Source organism: Diorhabda sublineata, chromosome 1 (genome assembly GCF_026230105.1).
Source record: "Diorhabda sublineata isolate icDioSubl1.1 chromosome 1, icDioSubl1.1, whole genome shotgun sequence".
Taxonomy (NCBI): domain Eukaryota; kingdom Metazoa; phylum Arthropoda; class Insecta; order Coleoptera; family Chrysomelidae; genus Diorhabda; species Diorhabda sublineata.
Genome location: NC_079474.1, coordinates 13105185 through 13128455, shown reverse-complemented (window position 1 = coordinate 13128455; position 23271 = coordinate 13105185). Strand labels below are relative to the sequence as shown.

Below are 23271 nucleotides of genomic sequence, written 5' to 3'. Positions count from 1 at the left end.
AAATGAGAAAATGATTTCTGACAAATTTTAGTTTTCTCATATCCAGCCGACTGTTTTTTTATACAAACATTCGAGTACGTACAAATTCCATCAACGTTTCGCTCAAAGAAGTTATTTTGAGTGTAATTGCATCTACAAACTACACTAGATAAGTGAGGTTATATTTTTGACGTTTGGTGACGATCAGCGCGTAAAAAGTAGAAAGCTGGTTAACTTCGACATCAAGAGCGCGTTCAATCGCGATCGCCATTTGAGAACGTCTTGCTCTTGTTCAGCGGTAAATAGATTCTAGAAATTGTGATGAAGCACGGCGAAATTAACCAGCTTTCTACCTTTTACTCGCTGATCGTCACCGAACGTCAAAAATATAACCTCACTTTTCTAGTGTAGTTTATAGTTGCAGGTACCCTGAAAAATAACTTCTCCAATGGAATTTGTACGTGTTCGTGAGAGTTTATATAACAAACAGTCGGCTGTAGAAATCATTTGCTCATTTGAAAAGTCCATGCCAAACTGGTGATCAACTCCCTGATCTAATCGAAGTTTAAAAGTTTATATGAGGTCTGCTGTTTATATTTTTCACATTGGCAACACTGTTCCTATTATTGACATAACCGGTGTGAAGTATACCTTCGTGAACATAACCTCAACAATTTTGTGTGTGTATGAAAACTGGGATGGAAATCGCGCGCGAAAAAGTCGAATTTTCATTTTGAAATCCACTTGGAATTTATACTTATTTAAAATGGATACCGATGATGATATCTAATATGATCTAACTAACAAGTCGTAAAAAAATGTGAATGAGTCGATTCTTGAAATCGTTACAAATATATAACTATCATATGTCATATGTTTGGTGTTGTTCGAATGAGAATCGATTTTTATCGACTCGAGATTGGTTCAACTCGATTCTAAAAAAACGATTATTTTGAAGAAAAGATCGATTCTAGACTAAAATCGATCTCACAAACACAACAATTCTTAAAAAAAGGCTTGCGCCCGCTTGTGAATTGAAATTTGATGAAAGTATAGTGACAGGAAATTTACTTCGTGAGTCTTTCAAATTAAAAATTGGTACAAACTAAAAGCAACACTCGTAGCTGACAGTGTTGTTGCTGGAAATGGACTTACAAATAAGATAACAATTAGATATGAAATGAATGTATCCTAGTCAAGGCGCAATAATTAGAGAACTTAAATGCTTACCTTAAAACACAAGAACATTCCATACATTTGAAGCATCTTTTGTGGTACACGTGTCCGTGGACGGATATTTTTTCTAATGGGTAGACTTTTTCTTTGCAACTTTCGCATTGTTCGAAAACGCTCGATATTTCCTTTTGCAAAATGAATATATAAAAATTAATTTTCCAGAAAAATTGATGATATCTAGAAATGTATGACTTATAGCGTTGAAAATACATAACGTCATACAACATTTATGTATGATTTAAGAAAACTGTCATTTGTATATTGACACTGTTTGTAATTGATGAAGGAAAGTGTGAGGTTGGTTCTTGTTCAAACTTCTTAATTTTTGGTCTGTTTATTAAAATTGACAGTACTAGAACGACCATACCAAAACTTGACAACAAATCAGGCCTTAAGCACAAGAGATGCGGCTTGGATCTTGTTAAAAAAATCCAGAAGTCAAATAATAGTCAAAGAAATGGAGAGTAATACAAAAGAAATTAAGAAGCATGCTCTCATCTGGTTTTATCCTGATCCACGACAATGCTCAACTCTAAAGAGCAATGTGACGAAAGAACTACTAAAAAAGTTCAACTGGGAAGTCTTATAGCCTTCATTTAGCGACTAGAGACTATTATTTCGTTCTAGAAGTAGGTTATGTGGATAATGCAAATAACGGAGAGGTTAAGAAGCTATAGGAATTTGCTAAGCCCACTGGCACAAGACATGGTAAAGGACTATTCAAAAAGTTCAACTGGGAAGTCTTATAGCCTTCATTTAGCGACTAGAGACTATTATTTCGTTCCAGAAGTAGGTTATGTGGATAATACATAAAACGGAGAGGTTAAGAAGCTATAGGAATTTGCTAAGCCCACTGGCACAAGACATGGTAAAGGACTATTCAAAAAGTTCAACTGGGAAGTCTTATAGCCTTCATTTAGCGACTAGAGACTATTATTTCGTTCTAGAAGTAGGTTATGTGGATAATGCAAATAACGGAGAGGTTAAGAAGCTATAGGAATTTGCTAAGCCCACTGGCACAAGACATGGTAAAGGACTATTCAAAAAGTTCAACTGGGAAGTCTTATAGCCTTCATTTAGCGACTAGAGACTATTATTTCGTTCCAGAAGTAGGTTATGTGGATAATACATAAAACGGAGAGGTTAAGAAGCTATAGGAATTTGCTAAGCCCACTGGCAGAAGACATGGTAAAGGACTATTCAAAAAGTTCAACTGGGAAGTTTTATAGCCTTCATTTAGCGACTAGAGACTATTATTTCGTTCCAGAAGTAGGTTATGTGGATAATACATAAAACGGAGAGGTTAAGAAGCTATAGGAATTTGCTAAGCCCACTGGCAGAAGACATGGTAAAGGACTATTCAAAAAGTTCAACTGGGAAGTCTTATAGCCTTCATTTAGCGACTAGAGACTATTATTTCGTTCTAGAAGTAGGTTATGTGGATAATACATAAAACGGAGAGGTTAAGAAGCTATAGGAATTTGCTAAGCCCACTGGCACAAGACATGGTAAAGGACTATTCAAAAAGTTCAACTGGGAAGTCTTATAGCCTTCATTTAGCGACTAGAGACTATTATTTCGTTCCAGAAGTAGGTTATGTGGATAATACATAAAACGGAGAGGTTAAGAAGCTATAGGAATTTGCTAAGCCCACTGGCAGAAGACATGGTAAAGGACTATTCAAAAAGTTCAACTGGGAAGTCTTATAGCCTTCATTTAGCGACTAGAGACTATTATTTCGTTCCAGAAGTAGGTTATGTGGATAATACATAAAACGGAGAGGTTAAGAAGCTATAGGAATTTGCTAAGCCCACTGGCAGAAGACATGGTAAAGGACTATTCAAAAAGTTCAACTGGGAAGTTTTATAGCCTTCATTTAGCGACTAGAGACTATTATTTCGTTCCAGAAGTAGGTTATGTGGATAATACATAAAACGGAGAGGTTAAGAAGCTATAGGAATTTGCTAAGCCCACTGGCAGAAGACATGGTAAAGGACTATTCAAAAAGTTCAACTGGGAAGTCTTATAGCCTTCATTTAGCGACTAGAGACTATTATTTCGTTCTAGAAGTAGGTTATGTGGATAATACATAAAACGGAGAGGTTAAGAAGCTATAGGAATTTGCTAAGCCCACTGGCACAAGACATGGTAAAGGACTATTCAAAAAGTTCAACTGGGAAGTCTTATAGCCTTCATTTAGCGACTAGAGACTATTATTTCGTTCCAGAAGTAGGTTATGTGGATAATACATAAAACGGAGAGGTTAAGAAGCTATAGGAATTTGCTAAGCCCACTGGCAGAAGACATGGTAAAGGACTATTCAAAAAGTTCAACTGGGAAGTCTTATAGCCTTCATTTAGCGACTAGAGACTATTATTTCGTTCTAGAAGTAGGTTATGTGGATAATACATAAAACGGAGAGGTTAAGAAGCTATAGGAATTTGCTAAGCCCACTGGCACAAGACATGGTAAAGGACTATTCAAAAAGTTCAACTGGGAAGTCTTATAGCCTTCATTTAGCGACTAGAGACTATTATTTCGTTCTAGAAGTAGGTTATGTGGATAATACAAATAACGAAGAGGTTAAGAAGCTATAGGAATTTGCTAAGCCCACTGGCAGAAGACATGGTAAAGGACTATTCAAAAAGTTCAACTGGGAAGTCTTATAGCCTTCATTTAGCGACTAGAGACTATTATTTCGTTCTAGAAGTAGGTTATGTGGATAATACATAAAACGGAGAGGTTAAGAAGCTATAGGAATTTGCTAAGCCCACTGGCACAAGACATGGTAAAGGACTATTCAAAAAGTTCAACTGGGAAGTTTTATAGCCTTCATTTAGCGACTAGAGACTATTATTTCGTTCTAGAAGTAGGTTATGTGGATAATACAAATAACGGAGAGGTTAAGAAGCTATAGGGATTAGCTAAGCTCGCTGGCAGAAGACATGGAGGCATGCTCTCATCTGGTTTGGTTCTATTCCAAGTAGGAAGCGACTATAGACTACTACTGTTTTCAGAAAGGCGGTAATTTAGATAGAGAGCTAATGAAGTTGTAGAGGACTATCTAAGCTCACAGATAGAGAAGTTCTTTGCTTTAAATTATAAGAAAACTGCTATTTCGTTATAAGAGATGTTTCAACGTTCATGGGGACTTTGTATAATGACTGTCCGCATCTCTTCTGGTAATGAAAACTTTTTATTTCAATACGACTTTATTGTAGTGTGTAAGAAAATGGTTAATCCGGACGCAACTAGTATAGACTTTCACGGATCCGGTTGACTGCGGAAAGCAATTAGTGTTTAGCGTCACAAAATGACTTTTAATTTTCCGTGAGTCACTTCAACCAAAGCTTCTCTCTTTTCTTTTGGCATTTTTTTGCTTTTCTGCCTGATCATGACTTTCTTTTGATCGAAACGTCGACACGCCGATAAATGTCGTGAATTGTTTGTCCGGCTATTTTCATGAACGATTTCTTCAGATTTTGATTTCGTTTATACAAGTTGGCAATAACTTTACGTCATTTGTTTTTTTTTTTTTTAGATCTCCCATACTTCTTACAAAGACGTAATGTTTCTACTTAGGGGACAACTGCCAAATCACGAGAAATAATAACATTTTCTAAGCTGTTTAAAAATGTATTTTTTTTGTTCCCGAACCCTCAAATATATTCGGTAACAAAATAATTCGATTGATGACTGCATTTTGTTGATAATTAAAACACGAAACGACATTAAAAAATTCAATTTATTTTCACTCAAACATCAGTATAAATTGGCACAAATATTTCGAATAAAATATAAATTAATTTATCGAAAATTATAATCTCGTAATCTAAAAAATAATTATATCCATTGACGGAACGATTTCTTTTTTTTTTGGTTCTAATTTCACAGATTCAAGAATTACCGAAATATCTAACAATTACTCATTTACAACATAAACGAGAATGTACAACAAAATATTTTATTTCTAATTATTATCAGTATATATAATAATCACTTTAAAATATGAAACAAGCACTAAAATAGGGAAAACTTAATAAAAAATATCTAGTTATATATTTAATAGAAAAATTACCATCTAGAATTATTATTGCCTGTTAAATCTAAAGGTCCTATCTACAATTTTTTTCGTATTACGAATCTTCTCTAATGCACCTCCCTGTACTATTTCTAGTACTCAGTCCGCGAATCTACACTAAAACCTCTTAAATGTTTATACAGAACATCCTGACGAACGTTAAACAGAATATATATAAGAAATTTTATTTTTTCATAATTCTAAACAAATTTTTTTATCCCTATAATTTTCTCTAAACTTTCCGTTATAATGCGAACAATAATGTCCAGTGGAGTATAACTTCCAAAAATATAATTAAAAAACTTTGGTACCAAAATTATTTCTCATAAGCATCAACTTAACCTCAAAATGTCGTATTTCGATTCGATTTATTAATAATGACGTTTCATTGTATGGAACGCGGATATTTCAAAATGGCGTTGTTGCCACTAATGCGTAGTACCTGTTTAGGTTTCGTCAAGTCTCCTGTTTCAACAATATTTATTAATATATTACGATACATTTGCAAGGACACGTGATCCTCTTTGAATTTTCACTTCATATAATTACACCAAAAAAGAATAAGGAAAGTAAAAATAAAAATTTCGATCTAACCTAATCTCGATTTAGAAGAAAAGGAAGCAAACGGTCGGCAACACTGTTTATGACTATCACTGACATTTCCGGTGTATAATTTACATTTTTGAACATAACCTCAAACATAGTTTTAGTTCATTTAGTGGCGTTTAAACTTATTTTTCAAAACTTTGGAAGTAGGTTATCACGATAAAAACGCATTAGTGAACTGAATACATTATACGTGGTGGATGTTCACTATAGAACGAAATATTTGAAAGCCATCGAAAATTTCTCGTTGGGCTTAAGAACATCGATGCTGTGATCGTCGACATAAATTATTGTGGCTCGTGTAACTTGACCAATACTCAAAAGCAGTCTCGAAGCGATAGGTGCATTGAAATTTACGTATCAACTGTCTAGGTTTTCCAAAACGAACCAAATCTAGCAAAAGTTATTTCCAGAAGAAGCCCACGGAAGCAAATGGTTGCCTGTTTCTCTGGAATCACTAGCAAACTAAGATGGTCAACTTTGAATTATAAACAATGATTTTGTATGTCAGAAGTCATTGGAGGAACTAGTAAAATGTAAAAGCGAAGGCGAATCACGATAATAATGGACTCCATCCACCTCATAGCCCTAATTTGGCACCTATTACTTCCCACACAAGCTGCGTGATAATTTTCGACTTAATAAAATGTATATTTGTTGTTGAAAACGTATATTTTGGAGTTAGCTAAGCTGAAATGGAGAAAGTGCTTCTAAAATAGGTTCAAAAACATGGACAAGGATATTAATTTGATGGAGAAAACTGGTAGGTCTTCCAAGACGAACCAATTCTAACAAAAGTTGTTTCCAGAAGAAGCTCATGGAAGCAAATGTTTCTATGGAATCACCAGCTAACTAAGACGGTCAATTTTCGATTGTAAACAATAGTTTTGTTCGCCAAAGTCATTGGAGGAACTAGTAAAATGTGGAAGGAAGACGAATAATGATAATGGAAGCTCCATCCACCGTATGGCCCATATTTGGTACCCAATACTTCTTGAAGATGGTCAAATTTGAATTGTACACATTAATTTGTTTGTCAGAAACCATTGGAAAATTTAGCAAAATGTGAGAGAAGAATCGATTTATTCACAATAACAATAAAAGTTTAGATGATTAAAATCCACCATATGGCCCTGATTTGACACCTAATATTATTATATAATATATAATCTACTTTTTTTCTCATTATTAGACCAGAAATCTAAATAGTAAAATATTTAGCAGTGAGACAAAAAAAATAGAGGACGAATCTAACCTTGCAATAAGATTGTTATTTAGTATGACGAAGTTATTAACACAAATTTTGACAATACTATGACGTAATTAGTTATATGATAGCTGCCCTTTGTTAATATTGATATTGGAATAATATCCTTATGCAAATGTATCGTAAAAAGGACAACACCAACATAAAAACATAATATTATAAAAAACAAATTTATCCCAAAATTGATTTTGAAGAAAATCTTGTAATTATCAGTATTTAGACGATTTCATAGATAAAATAAAGATTAAACTGATTTTTACAAGACTTTTTTTTATATTTTGGATTAATTTTTAAATATTTTCATAAAATTGATAGTCATAATACAATAATCGAGAATTGAATGATTTCAGTTTACTTAAATTATTTTTTTTTTTTTTCAATAGAAGTTATTAAAATTGTTAACAAAGGGCTTTTTTAACTTCTAATTTATACGAAATTAAAATGAATTTTAAAACACCCTTAATTTTTTTATATTTAAAAAAAACTTCTTAAATTTGTTATGTTAAATTTTATATTTTACATTTAAAACAATATAACTAGTTTTTGAAAATATACAGAGTGTTTGTATAAAATTTAATATCGATTTTCAGTATAACGTGATATTCTATTAGAAAAAATAATTAATGTGGAGCAAAAAAAAAATTATTATTTAACATGATATAAGTAAACGAACATTTGACATCTCAAAAAAAAGAACTACGTATTATACAGTACAATAAAAAATATATATAAAATTTGAATTAAAAGATTTATCAGATACGACCTTTATTGGCAATTTCTATTGTGCAGATTTACATTTACAATTCACTTAAAAAGACACGAAAAATCAGGGGGGGCAATCAGAACTTGACGGTATTTAGTAATGGGAAGAAGGGGAACTGTGCAGGCGAATAAATTTGTAAGTAGTAACTAATTGTAGATTATTTAATTAGGCTTAAATATTTTGGACGATTCCGATTAGTTATTTTTTTTTGTCGTTCACTGAAAAGATAAAATTCTTGTAATATAAATTAACCATTCGATGAATTCGTATTCGTTATATAAACCGTAGAAACATTTGTTTATGGGTATGTAAGTCTACTGTGAATTCGCTACAGAACACTGACACCCTACTGCAAATTCTGTGGGGGGAAAACAAATTTTAATTCATCTGGCCATATATAAACCGTAGAAATATTTATCTATGGGTATGTAATTCTTCTCTGAGTTCGCTACAGAGCTTTGACACCTCACTGCAAATTCTGTGGGGAGGAAAAACAAATTTTTATTCATCTGGCCATGTATAAACTAAGAAAATATTTATCTATGGGTAGGCAACCCTTCTCTGACTTCGCTTCAGAGCACTGACACCTTAGTGCAAATTATGCGGGAAAGAAAATTGAGCTATGATTCATCTGATAATTGAAAGTCAACAGAAAAGTTTCGGATAAGAAATTTGGAGTCATATCATATAGTGGAGTTCATCGGAAGAGCTTTGAAAGGGGTTGTAGTAGATTTTAAGGTTGCAGTGCTATGTAACACCATTCATTATTAATTTAACACAAATTCACCATAATAACGAATACAAATCACAATTTATTAGAAGAAAAAATTAAAAAAAAAACAAAATTCTAAACATCATCATGCACAATAAAACAAAACAAAATGTTAACTATTAGTGCAAATTATCAACAAAATGCAAACACCAAACAAAAAACATTAATTTCGATGGGAAATATTTATTGTAATGTTGATGGAGTTTAGTGCAAAGCAAATAACAGTGGATTTAAGTTATTCTTTTGTACTGAAACAATTTGATAAACTTTTAAACGTCAAAATTAAAATGCATTTATCATTTACAGCATTACTATACGTACAATACCTCCTGCAAGTTAACTAGTTTGTAGATTGTATATAGGTTAGGTTATTCTTCTTTTCCATACAACTCGTCCTTTACCTATATGATAATTCAGTTACTATCTATCCGGGATTTTTAATATTTATAACAAAAATCGAGGTAGATAGTGTTTCCAATGAAATTTTTCTAAAATTCCATCTCATTTTCTTTCGAATATTCGGTCATAACGGTCGAAACACTCCAGAATATTCGATAATTGCGTAATCATATAGACAAAGGCTAGTGGAAAAGAAGAATGACAACCTATTGAACAAAATATAGTTCATGAAGAGTTCATTACAAAAGAATATCGAATTTAAATTATTGCAAATAAAAATGGCGTAAAAAATAATGAGTATGGTTTTTCTTTATATATATTTTAATCCAATTATATAATTTCTCGTAGAAAGCTAAATTCCAAATTAGAATTTTTTAATAAATTAATTGAATTCAGTGTTTATTTTTAAAGGGAAACCAAAGTTCATAATGTTTTAATTGAAATTTTTGAGTTTTAATTCCTTCTGGAATATTCTGGTAGATTCCACAAACACAATCAGATTAATCCAGAATTTTCTGTGTAATTACATAAGCAAAAGCAAAATTAACAAGGGAAAGAATAATCTAGTCGATTTATAAAATTATTATTGGAGGAATAAATATACTCAAATGTAGAATAAAAATAAAATAAAATTGAGGTTATGTTTTCGACGTTACTGCATGCTCTAATTATTTCTTATACTTCATAGTAACAGTCCGAAGTTTATTATGTGAAAGCAGAGTAAAATATTTTGAAAAAACGTGGTATTCTAGCAGGCATCAATGAAGTGAGGCCGATTAACCTGGGTGTCAAATCCTCAAGAAAAGCGTCCAAAATCCTGACGGATAGATGGAGTTGAAAGGAGTTTTCAGTGGAATTGTTATCACCCCATAGAAATACTTGGGATATATTGCAACCAAAAAGATGAGTTTGAATGATTACGTTGGTCATTCAACAAATCTTTGTATTTATTTCAAAGAACTGAGTTGTTTTGGTTTTGTATTTATTGTTTCCAGTCATTCTCTTCAGCTTTTCTAGATCAATTTAAGACCTACCTCGAGTGTTGAGATGCTTAATTATAATCCTACCTCCCCCTATTGCATCAATTTAAAAAAAAAATATAAACTTTCGATTTTCAAGACACTGAATTCAAGTAATAAATATTACAATTGACATATTACCAACTTAGTATTGTTAGTAAGTAAAAAATTATCTGTTAAAATAGTTTATTAGTACTATAATGTTCGAATCGATTGAGACAATTGAGAACAAAAATTTTTTTTTCAAAAACCTCAACTTTTATTCACTATTCAGTACTGTCAGATATGAAATAACCTCAATAACACGTATTGGCATCGATTTCAATACTATTTTCGATTCAATCATCGTGGCAACGCACTTGTAACATTTTTTCTTTCTTAGAATTGGATTTGGGCCAATCAAACCAACCTTTAATTTATTTTCTCGGTTGAAACTCAGTGTTGATTTCGAATTGTGCCAAGAGGACAATTCTTCTTGAAATATACCCCCATTTATTGTGAAAAACCCCAAAACATCTGTTTAGAGAAGTGTTTAACAGCCTCTTGGATATGATCACATCGTCTAACACCCCTCTACAAAAAGAGATTTTTTTTTTAGTTGCCAATAGTCCATAATTGGTATTTGTGGTCCATCTTAATCGTTTGCCACAATTTTATAAGTTAGAATCGATTTTTTACTGCCTTCTGGACAACTTCCGAAAGCCTTTTCGCTACAGGGCAACACTAAAATACAACAAATCTCTTTAAAGTTCTGCGTTTGTCTTTATTCTTATTAAAATTTCATTAGTTCTTGTTAATTTTTTCCGTTTGCGCCCACGTTTTCCTTTCCTTCTCAACAAAAATGAACCATACACATTAAATGTTTTTAAAATACATGAAACACTCTTTTTTCCCAAACGAACAGTCGTAGATTCAACAAATGACGCTGTAATACCAGTCAAGCAAGTTTTTAATATCCAAGGTTAGTTCTGCTGACATCTTCTAGGTAGATATAACCGGTTTGAGGGGTTTTGGACCTCATCAGTAACCAAAATTTAAACAAAAATTGTTTATCTCAATTAATTCAAACAGTATAGTGAGTCAGTAATAAATTTTAAAATTATTTTTTTGTGGATCTTCTTTATTTTTAAACAAAAATAAATATCCTTTGAAAAACCACCCTCTTATCAATTATTTAAGAATTACTTACCACAAATCTATTAACTTTAACGCGTGGTGTCCTTGTTTTGTCCGAACTTGTTTCCCTCATTGATTCAAAACGTGCCGTCAACCTCGAAAATGAATTAAATATGCCAATCAGACAGATAAAAATAAAACATTTATACAAAGTGATCAGGTAATAGATGTCAAAAGTTCGGAATCAAGGAAAAAGAGGTCTGTAACGACTTTGAATTTTTGTTATAAGATTTTTCATTTCAAAATTCATAGCACACAGAAATCTAGAGACAGATGTGATTTTCAACAGGGACAATCTGTATAATTTTGCAAACATTACTACTAAATTATTCGATGTACCTCTTGCTAAAAAAAATTAGAGGTAAAACAAGACTCCATTCGATTTAAAAACGAGGGAAATCATTATTTTTAAGAAAATCGAGCTTTTAACAATTGCACCTGCCTTTGATCTATAGAAAAGTAATTTTTAGTGGTCATCGAAGACGAATACCACAACTTTCTCATTAACCACCTTCAAAATTCAATTATTCAACGATATAAACGTCCTATAACAATTAACCTCTTATATCGGCACCCGAGATCATCAGATTTGCTACCAATTGAACATGTGTAGAAAATAATCTGTACAAGGTTAAGAAGTTTACAGAGAGTAAATGGGATCACAACACCATAGTAGAAATATCATTAAAAGTGTAAGGGGATGGATCCAAAACGGCAGCAAGAACTGAAATTGGAGTGAAAGGGATCAGAAAACTTCGAACAAATCGAAAAATGTATTCAGTTCGATTTGGAAAGGAATTATCACATTATGTTCAATAACCGGATAGACATTAGAGCTTAGAGCTCCAATGTTATAATTTGGAAATGCCTGGTCAAGTTCAGAGCTAGGCAAAAGAAATAAAGTTATCCTCCAATGGGTTCCAAAATACACCAGAGCAGAAGAAAATAAAATAGCAAACAGACTTGCTGAAGTAGTGGCTGATATATGCTTTATAGGACCTGGCCCTTCTAGACTTGCTAAGGTAGGGGTCACTATAGACTTTATAGGACCCACAGCCTTCTAGATTTGTTAAAGAGGAGCCAATATAGACTTTACAGGACCCAATGCCTTCTAGATTTGTTAAAGTAGTGTCTGATTTAGGCTTTATAGGACCTGGCCCTTCTAGACTCGTTAAAGTAGGGGCCAATTTAGGCTTTGTAGGATACAATGCCTTCTAGATTTGTTAAAGCATAAAGAGGACCTGAACCCTTCTGGACTTGTTAAAGTTAAAGCTATGAAAGGAATTTTCTCCCATTTTTTGATGATCGCTTCGTTCATTACCATAAAAACTTACGATTTTGTCGATTCAATTTGCGAATCGTCTCCATATTCCTCCATTATATTGATAGCCTGATTTTGTTCTCTTTTTATTTCTTGCGCCTCCCATTTTTCGAACTTGGCCCTGAGCTGTTTGGCTCTGGCAGCTTTCTGAGCCTAAGAAAAAAAATTACAAATCAACAATTTGTCATTCAATAATATACAGATCAACTTACTTCGATCAATTCTTCGGGTAACTTCTGGTTATCACCTTGGTTATATTCTTCGTCTTCTTCATTTTCATCTTCGCTTGCAGATCCTTCTTCGCTTTCACTTTCCGATCTTACGGGCTCCGGTGGAGGGGTGAATCTTTTCAAAGGTTTAGGACCTGAAATATATCGAAAATTACATAAAAGTAGAATTAAAAATGTCGATTTTATACAGTGGGCACGGGAAAATTGTTTTCGTATTTCGAAAATTATTGGGGAAATATTTTTTACCTATTGCTTCTGGTTCTTTGGAACGATTCTCCTCCATCTCTCGAAATTTGCTGAGCATTTTCGATGCGGTGTGCGAAGCTTTGGCAACCTCGGAATCGTCTACGTTTTCATTGGACCGGATGATTTCTGGATCGTGATAGATTTCTCTATCAGGAGTATCATTCTAAAAATAAAATTAATTATATGAAAAAAAAATTGTTTTATATGAAGAAAAATGAGGTTAATATGAAATGTAACACAGAAGATGCAATAATATTAAAAACGCACTAAAAAATGTTAGTAAAACAGTCAAATTGTTATAGTTTATAATATTATCTCGTGGTAGTTTACTTTGTAATTTATATTTCGTCCTAGGTTTGTTAATTCAAATTTTTATTTTCTTATACAGGATAAAATTGGAGTGAAAAGAACGCTGTGGTATTTTTTTCTATATATTCTTTGTTTTAATAATAATTAATTTCATTAATACGGTCCTGTCTACAAAATTATGATTCTATAGAAGAAATATGCTCAAATAAAACAAAATACCTCAAAAAAAATCCATCAAAAACAAACGTTATATATATTTTTGGACTTGGCAACGCTGTTTTTGATTGTCACGGACATTTCCGGTGTGTAATCTATATTCTAACCTCAACTAGTTGCGGTGAAGTAAAAAGTACGATGTTGTATTTTATGAATACGGTCCTGTATATTAAATCATGATTCTATAGAAGAAATATGCTCAAATAAAACAAAATACCGCTAAAAAATTCTATCAAAACAATCGTTATTGATATTTTTAGACTTGGCAACACTGTTTCTGTCACTACAATTTCCGACGCGTAATTTATGTTGATGAATAAACCTCAACAATAAAATTAAAGTATATGATCGTTTTATTTTATTACGAAACCTTAGTTGACCGTCAAAAATTTGAGGTTATGTCTGAAAGCTGCGCTTGAATTAATTTAACAAATGAAATTTGAAAATTATATTTTCTGAAAAAGTCAAATGAATTTTAGGACGCCCTTTATAAGTTAGTTTTTATATCTAAATTAAAATCATTTTAAGCGCACAAAACGTTTCCAATACTCAGAGGTCTCGATAACATCTTCATAATACATCGAATGTCATTTAGATTTTATTTTTTAACATTTTATTTCCAAAATAATTATTCCTCTATGCGAAATTAAAATTATAACTCGGGAAAAATTTTTCTCGAGCATAAGTGACGCTAGAGAAATCGTTGGACGTGATTTACAAGTTTTCAACTTGATATCCAGAGGGCGTACTGTGTAAAACAAATTGGATATCAATATACCATGAATTTTAAGACATTTTTAAAAATAGATAATAGTGAAGATTTCAAACTGACACTATAAACTTTGACCGGACTATTTTACTTGCCCCCTCAAGAATCGGTTTACTATTCTTTCCGAGCTCGTAATGAGACTGATTTTTTTACCGCGATTCTCGCATCCCTGGAACAACGAAACTTCTACCGTTCCGTTGATATAAAGTTTTTGGAGATGATTCTATGAACCGTAGATAAGCGTTTCGTTGGTATAAAGTGTTTGGTTGTGATTATATGAACCGTAGAGAATCGTTTTGTTGGTATAAAGTATTTAATTATTATTCTATGAACCGAGGAGAAGCGTTTTGTTGGTATAAAATATTTGGTTGTGATTATATGAACCGTAGAGAATCGTTTCGTTGGTATAAAGTATTTGATTATTATTCTATGAACCGAGGAGAAGCGTTTTGTTGGTATAAAATATTTGGTTGTGATTATATGAATCGTTTCGTTGATATGAAGTATTTGGAGATGATTCTATGAACCGTAGAGAAACGTTTCGTTGGTATAAAGTGTTTGATTATGATTCTATGAACCGTAGAGAAGCGTTTCGTTGGTATAAAGTATTTGGAGATGATTCTATGAACCGTAGAGAAACATTTCGTTGGTATAAAGTATTTGGTTATGATTCTATGAACCGTGGAGAAGAGTTTCGTTGGTATAAAGTGTTTGGTTATGATTCTGTGAACCGTAGATAAGCGTTTCATTGGTATAAAGTATTTGGAGATGATTCTATGAACCGTAGAGAAGCGTTTCGTTGGTATAAAGTATTTGGTTATGATTCTGTGAACGGTAGATAAGCGTTTCGTTGGTATAAAGTGTTTGGTTATGATTCTGTGAACGGTAGATAAGCGTTTCGTTGGTATAAAGTGTTTGGTTGTGATTATATGAATCGTAGAGAATCGTTTCGTTGATATAAAGTATTTGGAGATGATTCTATGAACCGTAGAGAAACGTTTCGTTGGTATAAAGTGTTTGATTATGATTCTGTGAACCGTAGATAAGCGTTTCGTTGGTATAAAGTATTTGGAGATGATTCTATGAACCGTAGAGAAGCGTTTCGTTGGTATAAAGTATTTGGTTATGATTCTGTGAACGGTAGATGAGCGTTTCGTTGGTATAAAGTGTTTGGTTGTGATTATATGAATCGTAGAGAATCGTTTCGTTGATATTAAGTTTTTGGAGATGATTCTATGAACCGTGGAGAAGCGTTTCGTTGGTATAAAGTGTTTGGTTATGATTCTGTGAACCGTAGATAAGCGTTTCGTTGGTAAAAAGTATTCGATTATCATTCTATCAACCGTAGAGAATCGTTTCGTTGGTATAAAGTATTTGGAGATGATTCTATGAACCATAGAGAAACGTTTCGTTGGTATAAAGTGTTTGGTTATGATTCTATGAACCGTAGAGAATCGTTTCGTTGATATAAAGTATTTGGAGATGATTCTATGAACCGTAGAGAAACGTTTCGTTGGTATAAAGTGTTTGATTATGATTCTATGAACCGTAGAGAAGCGTTTCGTTGGTATAAAGTATTTGGAGATGATTCTATGAACCGTAGAGAAACATTTCGTTGGTATAAAGTGTTTGGTTATGATTCTATGAACCGTGGAGAAGAGTTTCGTTGGTATAAAGTATTTGGTTATGATTCTGTGAACGGTAGATGAGCGTTTCGTTGGTATAAAGTGTTTGGTTGTGATTATATGAATCGTAGAGAATCGTTTGGTTGATATAAAGTTTTTGGAGATGATTCTATGAACCGTGGAGAAGCGTTTCGTTGGTATAAAGTGTTTGGTTATGATTCTGTGAACCGTAGATAAGCGTTTCGTTGGTAAAAAGTATTCGATTATCATTCTATCAACCGTATAGAATCGTTTCGTTGGTATAAAGTATTTGGAGATGATTCTATGAACCATAGAGAAACGTTTCGTTGGTATAAAGTGTTTGGTTATGATTCTATGAACCGTAGAGAAACGTTTTGTTGGTATAAAATATTTGGTTGAGATCATATGAATCGTTTCGTTGATATGAATTATTTGGAGATGATTCTATGAACCGTAGAGAAACGTTTCGTTGGTATAAAGTGTTTGATTATGATTCTATGAACCGTAGATAAGCGTTTCGTTGGTATAAAGTATTTGGAGATGATTCTATGAACCGTAGAGAAGCGTTTCGTTGGTATAAAGTGTTTAATTATGATTCTATGAACCGTAGAGAAGCATTTCGTTGGTATAAAGTATTTGGAGATGATTCTATGAACCGTAGAGAAACGTTTCATTGGTATAAAGTGTTTGGTTATGATTCTATGAACCGTGGAGAAGAGTTTCGTTGGTATAAAGAGTTTGGTTATGATTCTGTGAACCGTAGATAAGCGTTTCGTTGGTAAAAAGTATTCGATTATCATTCTATCAACCGTAGATAAGCGTTTCGTTGGTATAAAGTATTTGGAGATGATTCTATGAACCGTAGAGAAACGTTTCGTTGGTATAAAGTGTTTGATTATGATTCTATGAACCGTAGAGAAGCGTTTCGTTGGTATAAAGTGTTTAATTATGATTCTATGAACCGTAGAGAAGCGTTTCGTTGGTATAAAGTATTTGGAGATGATTCTATGAACCGTAGAGAAACGTTTCATTGGTATAAAGTGTTTGGTTATGATTCTATGAACCGTGGAGAAGAGTTTCGTTGGTATAAAGTGTTTGGAGATGATTCTGTGAACGGTAGATAAGCGTTTCGTTGGTATAAAGAATTTGGAGATGATTCTATGAACCGTAGAGAAGCGTTTCGTTGGTATAAAGTATTAGGAGATGATTCTATGAACCGTAGAGAAGCGTTTCGTTGATATAAAATTTTTAGTGATGATTCTATAAATCATATAGGAGTGTTTCGTTGATATAGTGTTTGGTGATTATTCTGTGAACCGTGGAGGAACGTTTGTTTGATATAAAGTTCTTAGTAATGATTCTATGAATCGTGAAGGAGCGTTTCGTTGATATAGAGTGATGATTCTATAAACCGTGGAGGATTGTCAGAATCAGAATCATCGGTGGCTATCAATAAATTATCAAAGATTAAAAAAATCAAGGCGAAAGTGGCAACGACGAATCTTTTCCTTTGACAGCGACGGGATGGTTAATTAGAAGTTCGATTCACTTGGACATACCGTGAATTTAGTAATATATCGTTAAAGGGGGTCAATATGATGCGCGAAAAATCGACGGTTACTTCACTATCTCTACGCGTTGAGTTAGACGCTGTTTTTAGCTTCCAGGGTTACTACATCTACACTATTCGCCGGATCTATTGCCTTAAGACACTTTCCCAAAATGAAAAAATTCGCAATTTGAAACGATTGGGAATATCCAAGCGACTATGACGAAGGTGTTCCGGTCAAAGATTTCTATGATTGCTGCAAAGCCGGTATCGATAAATTGAGTTGCATTACTTGAAAAATTTCGTATGTTTGTGTCGAAATGACGTATTAAAAATAAGTTATCGAGCCTCAAACGCAAAATAAAATCACAACGGTCATGCTCGGTTTATTAACCTTCACTTGAGATGGATCTCTAGGAGGAGTAATTCTAAATTGTTTCCTCTGTTTTTCGGGTTCTTTGTACGTCTCGAAAAACTTAAAACGTTGCTGAATATCGGCGGTTTTTACTTCGATAGTTTCTTCAACTTCCGACGATCTGACTATATCTTCGGATACGGATTTCTTATAGGCCTACATAAATTTTAATGTACAAAAATATTTTTGGCATACGTAGTAAAAAAAAAAACGCTTGCGGTAAAAAGATCGTGCGAATTAATAATACTCGATCTACTTCGCTTTCTATATGTGCCTACGTTTATCTACTAATTACTTACCTCTCTAACTTTCTTCACGTCCACTTTCGGTACGGTCACTATCGTTTGCGGTTGTTTCGCTGCGTTCGCGTCCAACTCGAGGAACAGAGATCGTGACTTCTTACTTATTTCTAGAAAAAAACATTCCACATTTGGACTAAAACCACCGATTCGAAATCTAGATATATGATTTGAACAAATTCGACACGAACTAAATTAAATTCTGAACTTTCATAGCCGCATCGTATCGGTATCAAATTTACGCCCTTTGGGGATGTGAAAGGGTCTTCAGTCTCTGACCAAAAATTTTCCTCTGGATATATACCTCAATGGCCAAACTCCTTTTCACGTTTGATGATCCTGCTACAAGAAAGCAAAAACAAGAGTACGACTGAAAAAAATTGAGCGGCCTTAGTATCACAGGGTCCACATGTTTACCGACTCTTCAAGCACTAAGGGGTCCACTTTTGGTTCTAGCACAATTTAATGATACGAGGTCAGCATAGAGGCTAAACATCCTCAAATAACTGCACGCTGAATCAACTCAATCTGGACTCGAGCCACGGGTGAATGTTCAATCATTTTAAGGGCAGTGACCTACGACTGTTGATAATAAGAACTCGGTGGCACACATCACTAATAAAGGGCGATTGACTGGTGACTTTAAATCTTCAATACTGAATATTCTGGTCCAGAGATGGCTGTAGGATGAATCGTTTAGCCGAAGCATTCTTGTGCGGAGGAAAATCCAATCTTTGTCGCTTGATGTAAGCAGCAAAGTTGACCTTCAAGCCATAACGGCCGAATTGTGTTTATGCTGGAGTATAAGGAAAGTCCTACAAGAACTATTGGACCCAAAACTCATTCTTGGAGTTGCTATTACTTCTCTCAACGGTGTAATTACAAAGCAGACTCTGCGGATATAGATAGAGACACTTAGCATGAGACAAGCTAAGACATACATATATGGACCTTCCGCTTTTCTCACCAAACAACTACTCCAGGTGATAGTTGCTAAATTCGACTGGTTACTGAACTTTTAACCACACTCTGAGCATCACGGACGATCTGGAATGCATTGATAAGAAAGAACCTGCAGACGAAGTCATCTGTGAACGCCCATCACTTACAAAAGCGTGGTTCGAACACCTGGGCGTCAAAAGGTTCAAGTAAAAGTGTCTAATCGACTTGACAAATATGATAGGGTTTTGTTAGTATCAAGTGGAGTTATCCAGAGTCCTACGTGCTAAACCACCTGGCGTGAGAAGAGAAGACTACGCCTCGAATAGCTGGACCACGACTATAAGTGAAGATTGAAGAAAAATAATGAACAAAAAGGAGAGATACACTACGTATTAGGGATATTGACACATCTAAGGATTCGAAGGATTCACGATAGGCACATCTTTGACAAGTGTTTCGAGTTTTAATAAGCCGGTTAAGAAAATAAGGCCGGAAATATCTACTAAATCCAGCAAGAAGTAAAGGGAGCAGTATAAAAGACTGAAGACCCCATACAGGAGATCTTGAAAGTGGATGAAAGCTTTTCGCTGAATGCATCATTTTGTGAGGGATGCATTTTGGGAGCATCAGACAGACTACTCTCTTCGAGACTTAATAAGTCATTTAAGAGTTGAAGAAGCTGCGAAAAACACACCAAAAACAAAAAGGAGTAAAGTGCATGATGCTACTCCGGCGAAAAGAAGAAGACAGTAGGAAATTTCGACTAAATCCAGTAAGAAGAAGAAGGAGTAACATAGACGACTGAAGACCCCATCGGAGAGATTTTGGAAGTGTTTGAAAGCTTTTCGCGAAATTATGCTGTGAGGGATCCATTTCGAAAAAAGCTACAAGTTATTACAGCACAAGTAAAATCTGTTCAAAAACAAATACCTAAAACAATTTTTGTTCAGTTTTGTTTAAAAGTCCTTGGTAATGAGATGGTACCTTATTCAGATACGAAAATTTCGAAAGTAACACCATTTGGGATGGCTAAATGATATAAAATGAACTTACCGCTTTGGAAAACTTCAGTTTCATCTGTATCTCCGTTCCTATCTTCTTTATCGTTGATCAGTTCTCCTTTTTCGAATCTCTCTTTGAGTGATTTCGTATCGCACGATTCGATTTTTTCCGCTTTAGTTAGATTCGCGCAAGATTCCGATTGCATGACCGCTTGTTGGTAAGCCTCTTTCATTTTACCTTGTTTACCCAAAAATAATTTATTCCTAATAGATTGGATTTCCTGTTTCCTCTCTTCTCGCCTTTCGTCTCTGGACGTCTGTTCTCCTTGTTCCCATTTATTTTTCACTTCGTTCAAATTGGTAAAGTGGAAAGGTTTCTCTCGTTGCACCTTCTTAGCCCTATACAAGGTGGGATCTTCTCCGTCTGGTACGTCTTCTTCGTCTTCATCTTCTTCGGTGGAAGATTCTTCTATAGGGATACCGTTTAAGGCTTCGTCCGTCACGCCCACGTCCATACCTTTAGCCTGGAATCTAAGAGATTCTTTTTTTATTAGAATATCTAAATATTTTCAAATATGCGATCTAAATAATGAAAAATTTGAAGCATTCAAATATTTTACTACCTGCGCTTGTTCGTAACGTAAAAATTAGAAGTATACTGAGACCAATAAATTGTAAAAACTCTACAAATAAAATTTTATTTCTAATATTTATGATTTACAGAATAAACATTGTATCTTATCGGGCATTAATACGAATTGCATGACAGATAAATTCTTGGTAAACATAAATTGCAGGGATTTTCAAATTCATATCTATATCTGTCTATAAAACTCAATACAACGCACTGTATGAATCAGAAAGTTTTTATTTGGTTCTTACAATATAAGTACGTGCTTAAAATGTTGATTCGCATAGTTTTGAGGGGCAAATCATCTAGGTTACGTCAACCACTCTCGATATCGAATATCGGTCTTTAAATCCTCAACGGTTTACATATACACGAGATTTAAAAAAAATCACAAGGAGACAAATCGGAAAATTGAAGCTACCACTGATTGAGAAAAAGCTTTCCCTCGAAGTTGCATCGTCTAAAAGTCTCCCAAATCCCGTCCCGAATTCACCGAGATTTTATTTCCCTTATTAAAACCAGGGACTGATAAATCAGTTTCATCCTAATATAGCCGACTAGCATCAATCAAAATGGGCTTCACCACTAAAAAAAAACCAATAGAGCCCACAGGAACGACATCCATAAGATACTCGTTCCTCCCAGAATTGTAGTAACGTTCTGACTCTGTTCAACCGCCATTTTGTATAGATGAAAACGTAGATTTTAGTGGAGAATTTTTGGTTCAATAAGTCCAAAAGCAGACGCATTTTTGCCCACAGAATGGAGTGGCGATGACAGAAGTTGAGTTGTGTTCTCAGTTTACCTAACAATTGCTTTTCGCTGCGGAACAAAGACCAAAAGGACGATTCCGACAGGTTACGATCACAGAATATCCGCTCGAAAAGTATTATGCTACCGCGTCCTGTATAATTTAAATGATATGCGTGTGTCCTTACAACACAAAAATCGATGTGACTTTTCAAGAAAATTTAAACTTTTAGTTTGACTACTGATATATAAAGAAAACCGTTTTCGTTGTACAGTGAATATGAAAAAAATGTGAATTAAAACATTAAAGAAACCGAGGAAAAGTTACGTAAATATTATTCTGAAAGCGCTGCGTTTCATGGAATGATTTGTAAGTACGTGATATAGCTAATAAAGTACATATTTCAACCTGACGTATTCGTAATATTTTATATGAAAGATTATATTAAAAAACAACGATTTGCAAGGTGGATGCCGCCATTACTTAATGCCGATAAAAAATTCGATAGTATTAAAAATATCTTCAAATTACAGAATTTTCACGTGGATATATCGAAAGTAACAACATATTCTAACAAAAGTTATCTGAAAGGTGGGTGTCGCGATTGCTTAATGCCGATGAAAAACTCGATAGCATTACAAATATCTTCAAAGCTAAAGAACTTTTCAGATTTTCTGATTTGTAGACGCGTTTTGATATCAAACGACCGATCGGTTGATGATAATATTATACGGAGTTGATTTATTGAGGAATTGAGAGTTTCAGGAATCGAAAATTTTACATAAACTTTGATTTTTACATAAATTTTGATTCGTCCCGTTTAATAAAATCATTCGTATATTGAATACTGATGAAAAATACGAGGTATGGCAATTTATCAATGAAAAACGAACAAACCATGTCAAAAAAACTTACCTTGCGAGTTTCGATAATATAGATGGCGATTTTTTGACGTTGACGGGCGTGAGATTCCTGTCGGAATCCGTTTCTGTTTGATGTTGTTGAAAAACTTGGAATCTCTCTTTGACGTTTAAACTTTGTAATTCCTCAAGACCCAAATCAGGTTTGTCACTCGCTAAAATATAAAAAAAAATGAAAATGCCACGATTTAAAGCAGTTTATTCATTATTAAAGCCGAGAACATAAATCTGTTATAACATGCTATACACGTAATAACGAACATTTGCAACCGTTTAGTGGTTTTAATAAGGTGAGTGCCGCGATTGTTCAATGCTGATTAAAAGCTCGCTTGTATAAAAAACGTATTCAAAGTGTCGATATATCATAATAGATGAAAGTTGGGTACAAAATGATACCCACGAAACTAACAACAGTCTAAGTAATAGAGATATGAGAAACATTATTTTAGGGATTCAAAGGGAAAATCTGACAGTTTCCACTATCTAAATTAAATCACTAGAGGAGTAGACCGGAAATAGTGGAGCTTGTGACAACTTGAAAATAAATTTTGGTGTTATTGCATCTCATCTGCGTATATTTTCTTTCAATTGTTTATTTGTTAACCAGTTTGGATGTTATTGCATCTCATCTGCGTATATTTTTTTTAATCGTTTACTTGTTAACCAGTTTGGGTGTTATTACATCTCATTAGCCCGTATATGTGTATTCTTTGGCAAAAAATTCAGAA

The 23271-nt window shown here is 33.7% G+C and overlaps 1 protein-coding gene across 23 annotated transcripts in view; it reads right to left on the bottom strand.

Annotated features, from left to right (window-relative positions):
* LOC130441884 (enolase-phosphatase E1) overlaps nucleotides 1–23271 on the bottom strand; it is a 116730-nt gene that overhangs the window by 5191 nt on the left and 88268 nt on the right. For 8 of the 23 annotated variants that reach the window (XM_056775712.1, XM_056775729.1, XM_056775747.1 and 5 more), the window contains 9 exons: nucleotides 22539–22698; nucleotides 20294–20772; nucleotides 18299–18408; nucleotides 17979–18155; nucleotides 13096–13258; nucleotides 12832–12983; nucleotides 12633–12772; nucleotides 11312–11393; nucleotides 1210–1340 (listed from right to left, as the gene is read on the bottom strand). In XM_056775712.1, coding sequence (XP_056631690.1) covers nucleotides 1210–1340; nucleotides 11312–11393; nucleotides 12633–12772; nucleotides 12832–12983; nucleotides 13096–13258; nucleotides 17979–18155; nucleotides 18299–18408; nucleotides 20294–20772; nucleotides 22539–22698 — 1594 coding nt within the window. Of the gene's footprint in view, nucleotides 1–1209; nucleotides 1341–4942; nucleotides 8411–11311; nucleotides 11394–12632; nucleotides 12773–12831; nucleotides 12984–13095; nucleotides 13259–17978; nucleotides 18156–18298; nucleotides 18409–20293; nucleotides 20773–22538; nucleotides 22699–23271 lie in introns of those variants that run through there. The other 15 variants (XM_056775765.1, XM_056775784.1, XM_056775825.1 and 12 more) reach the window with 5 other exon arrangements.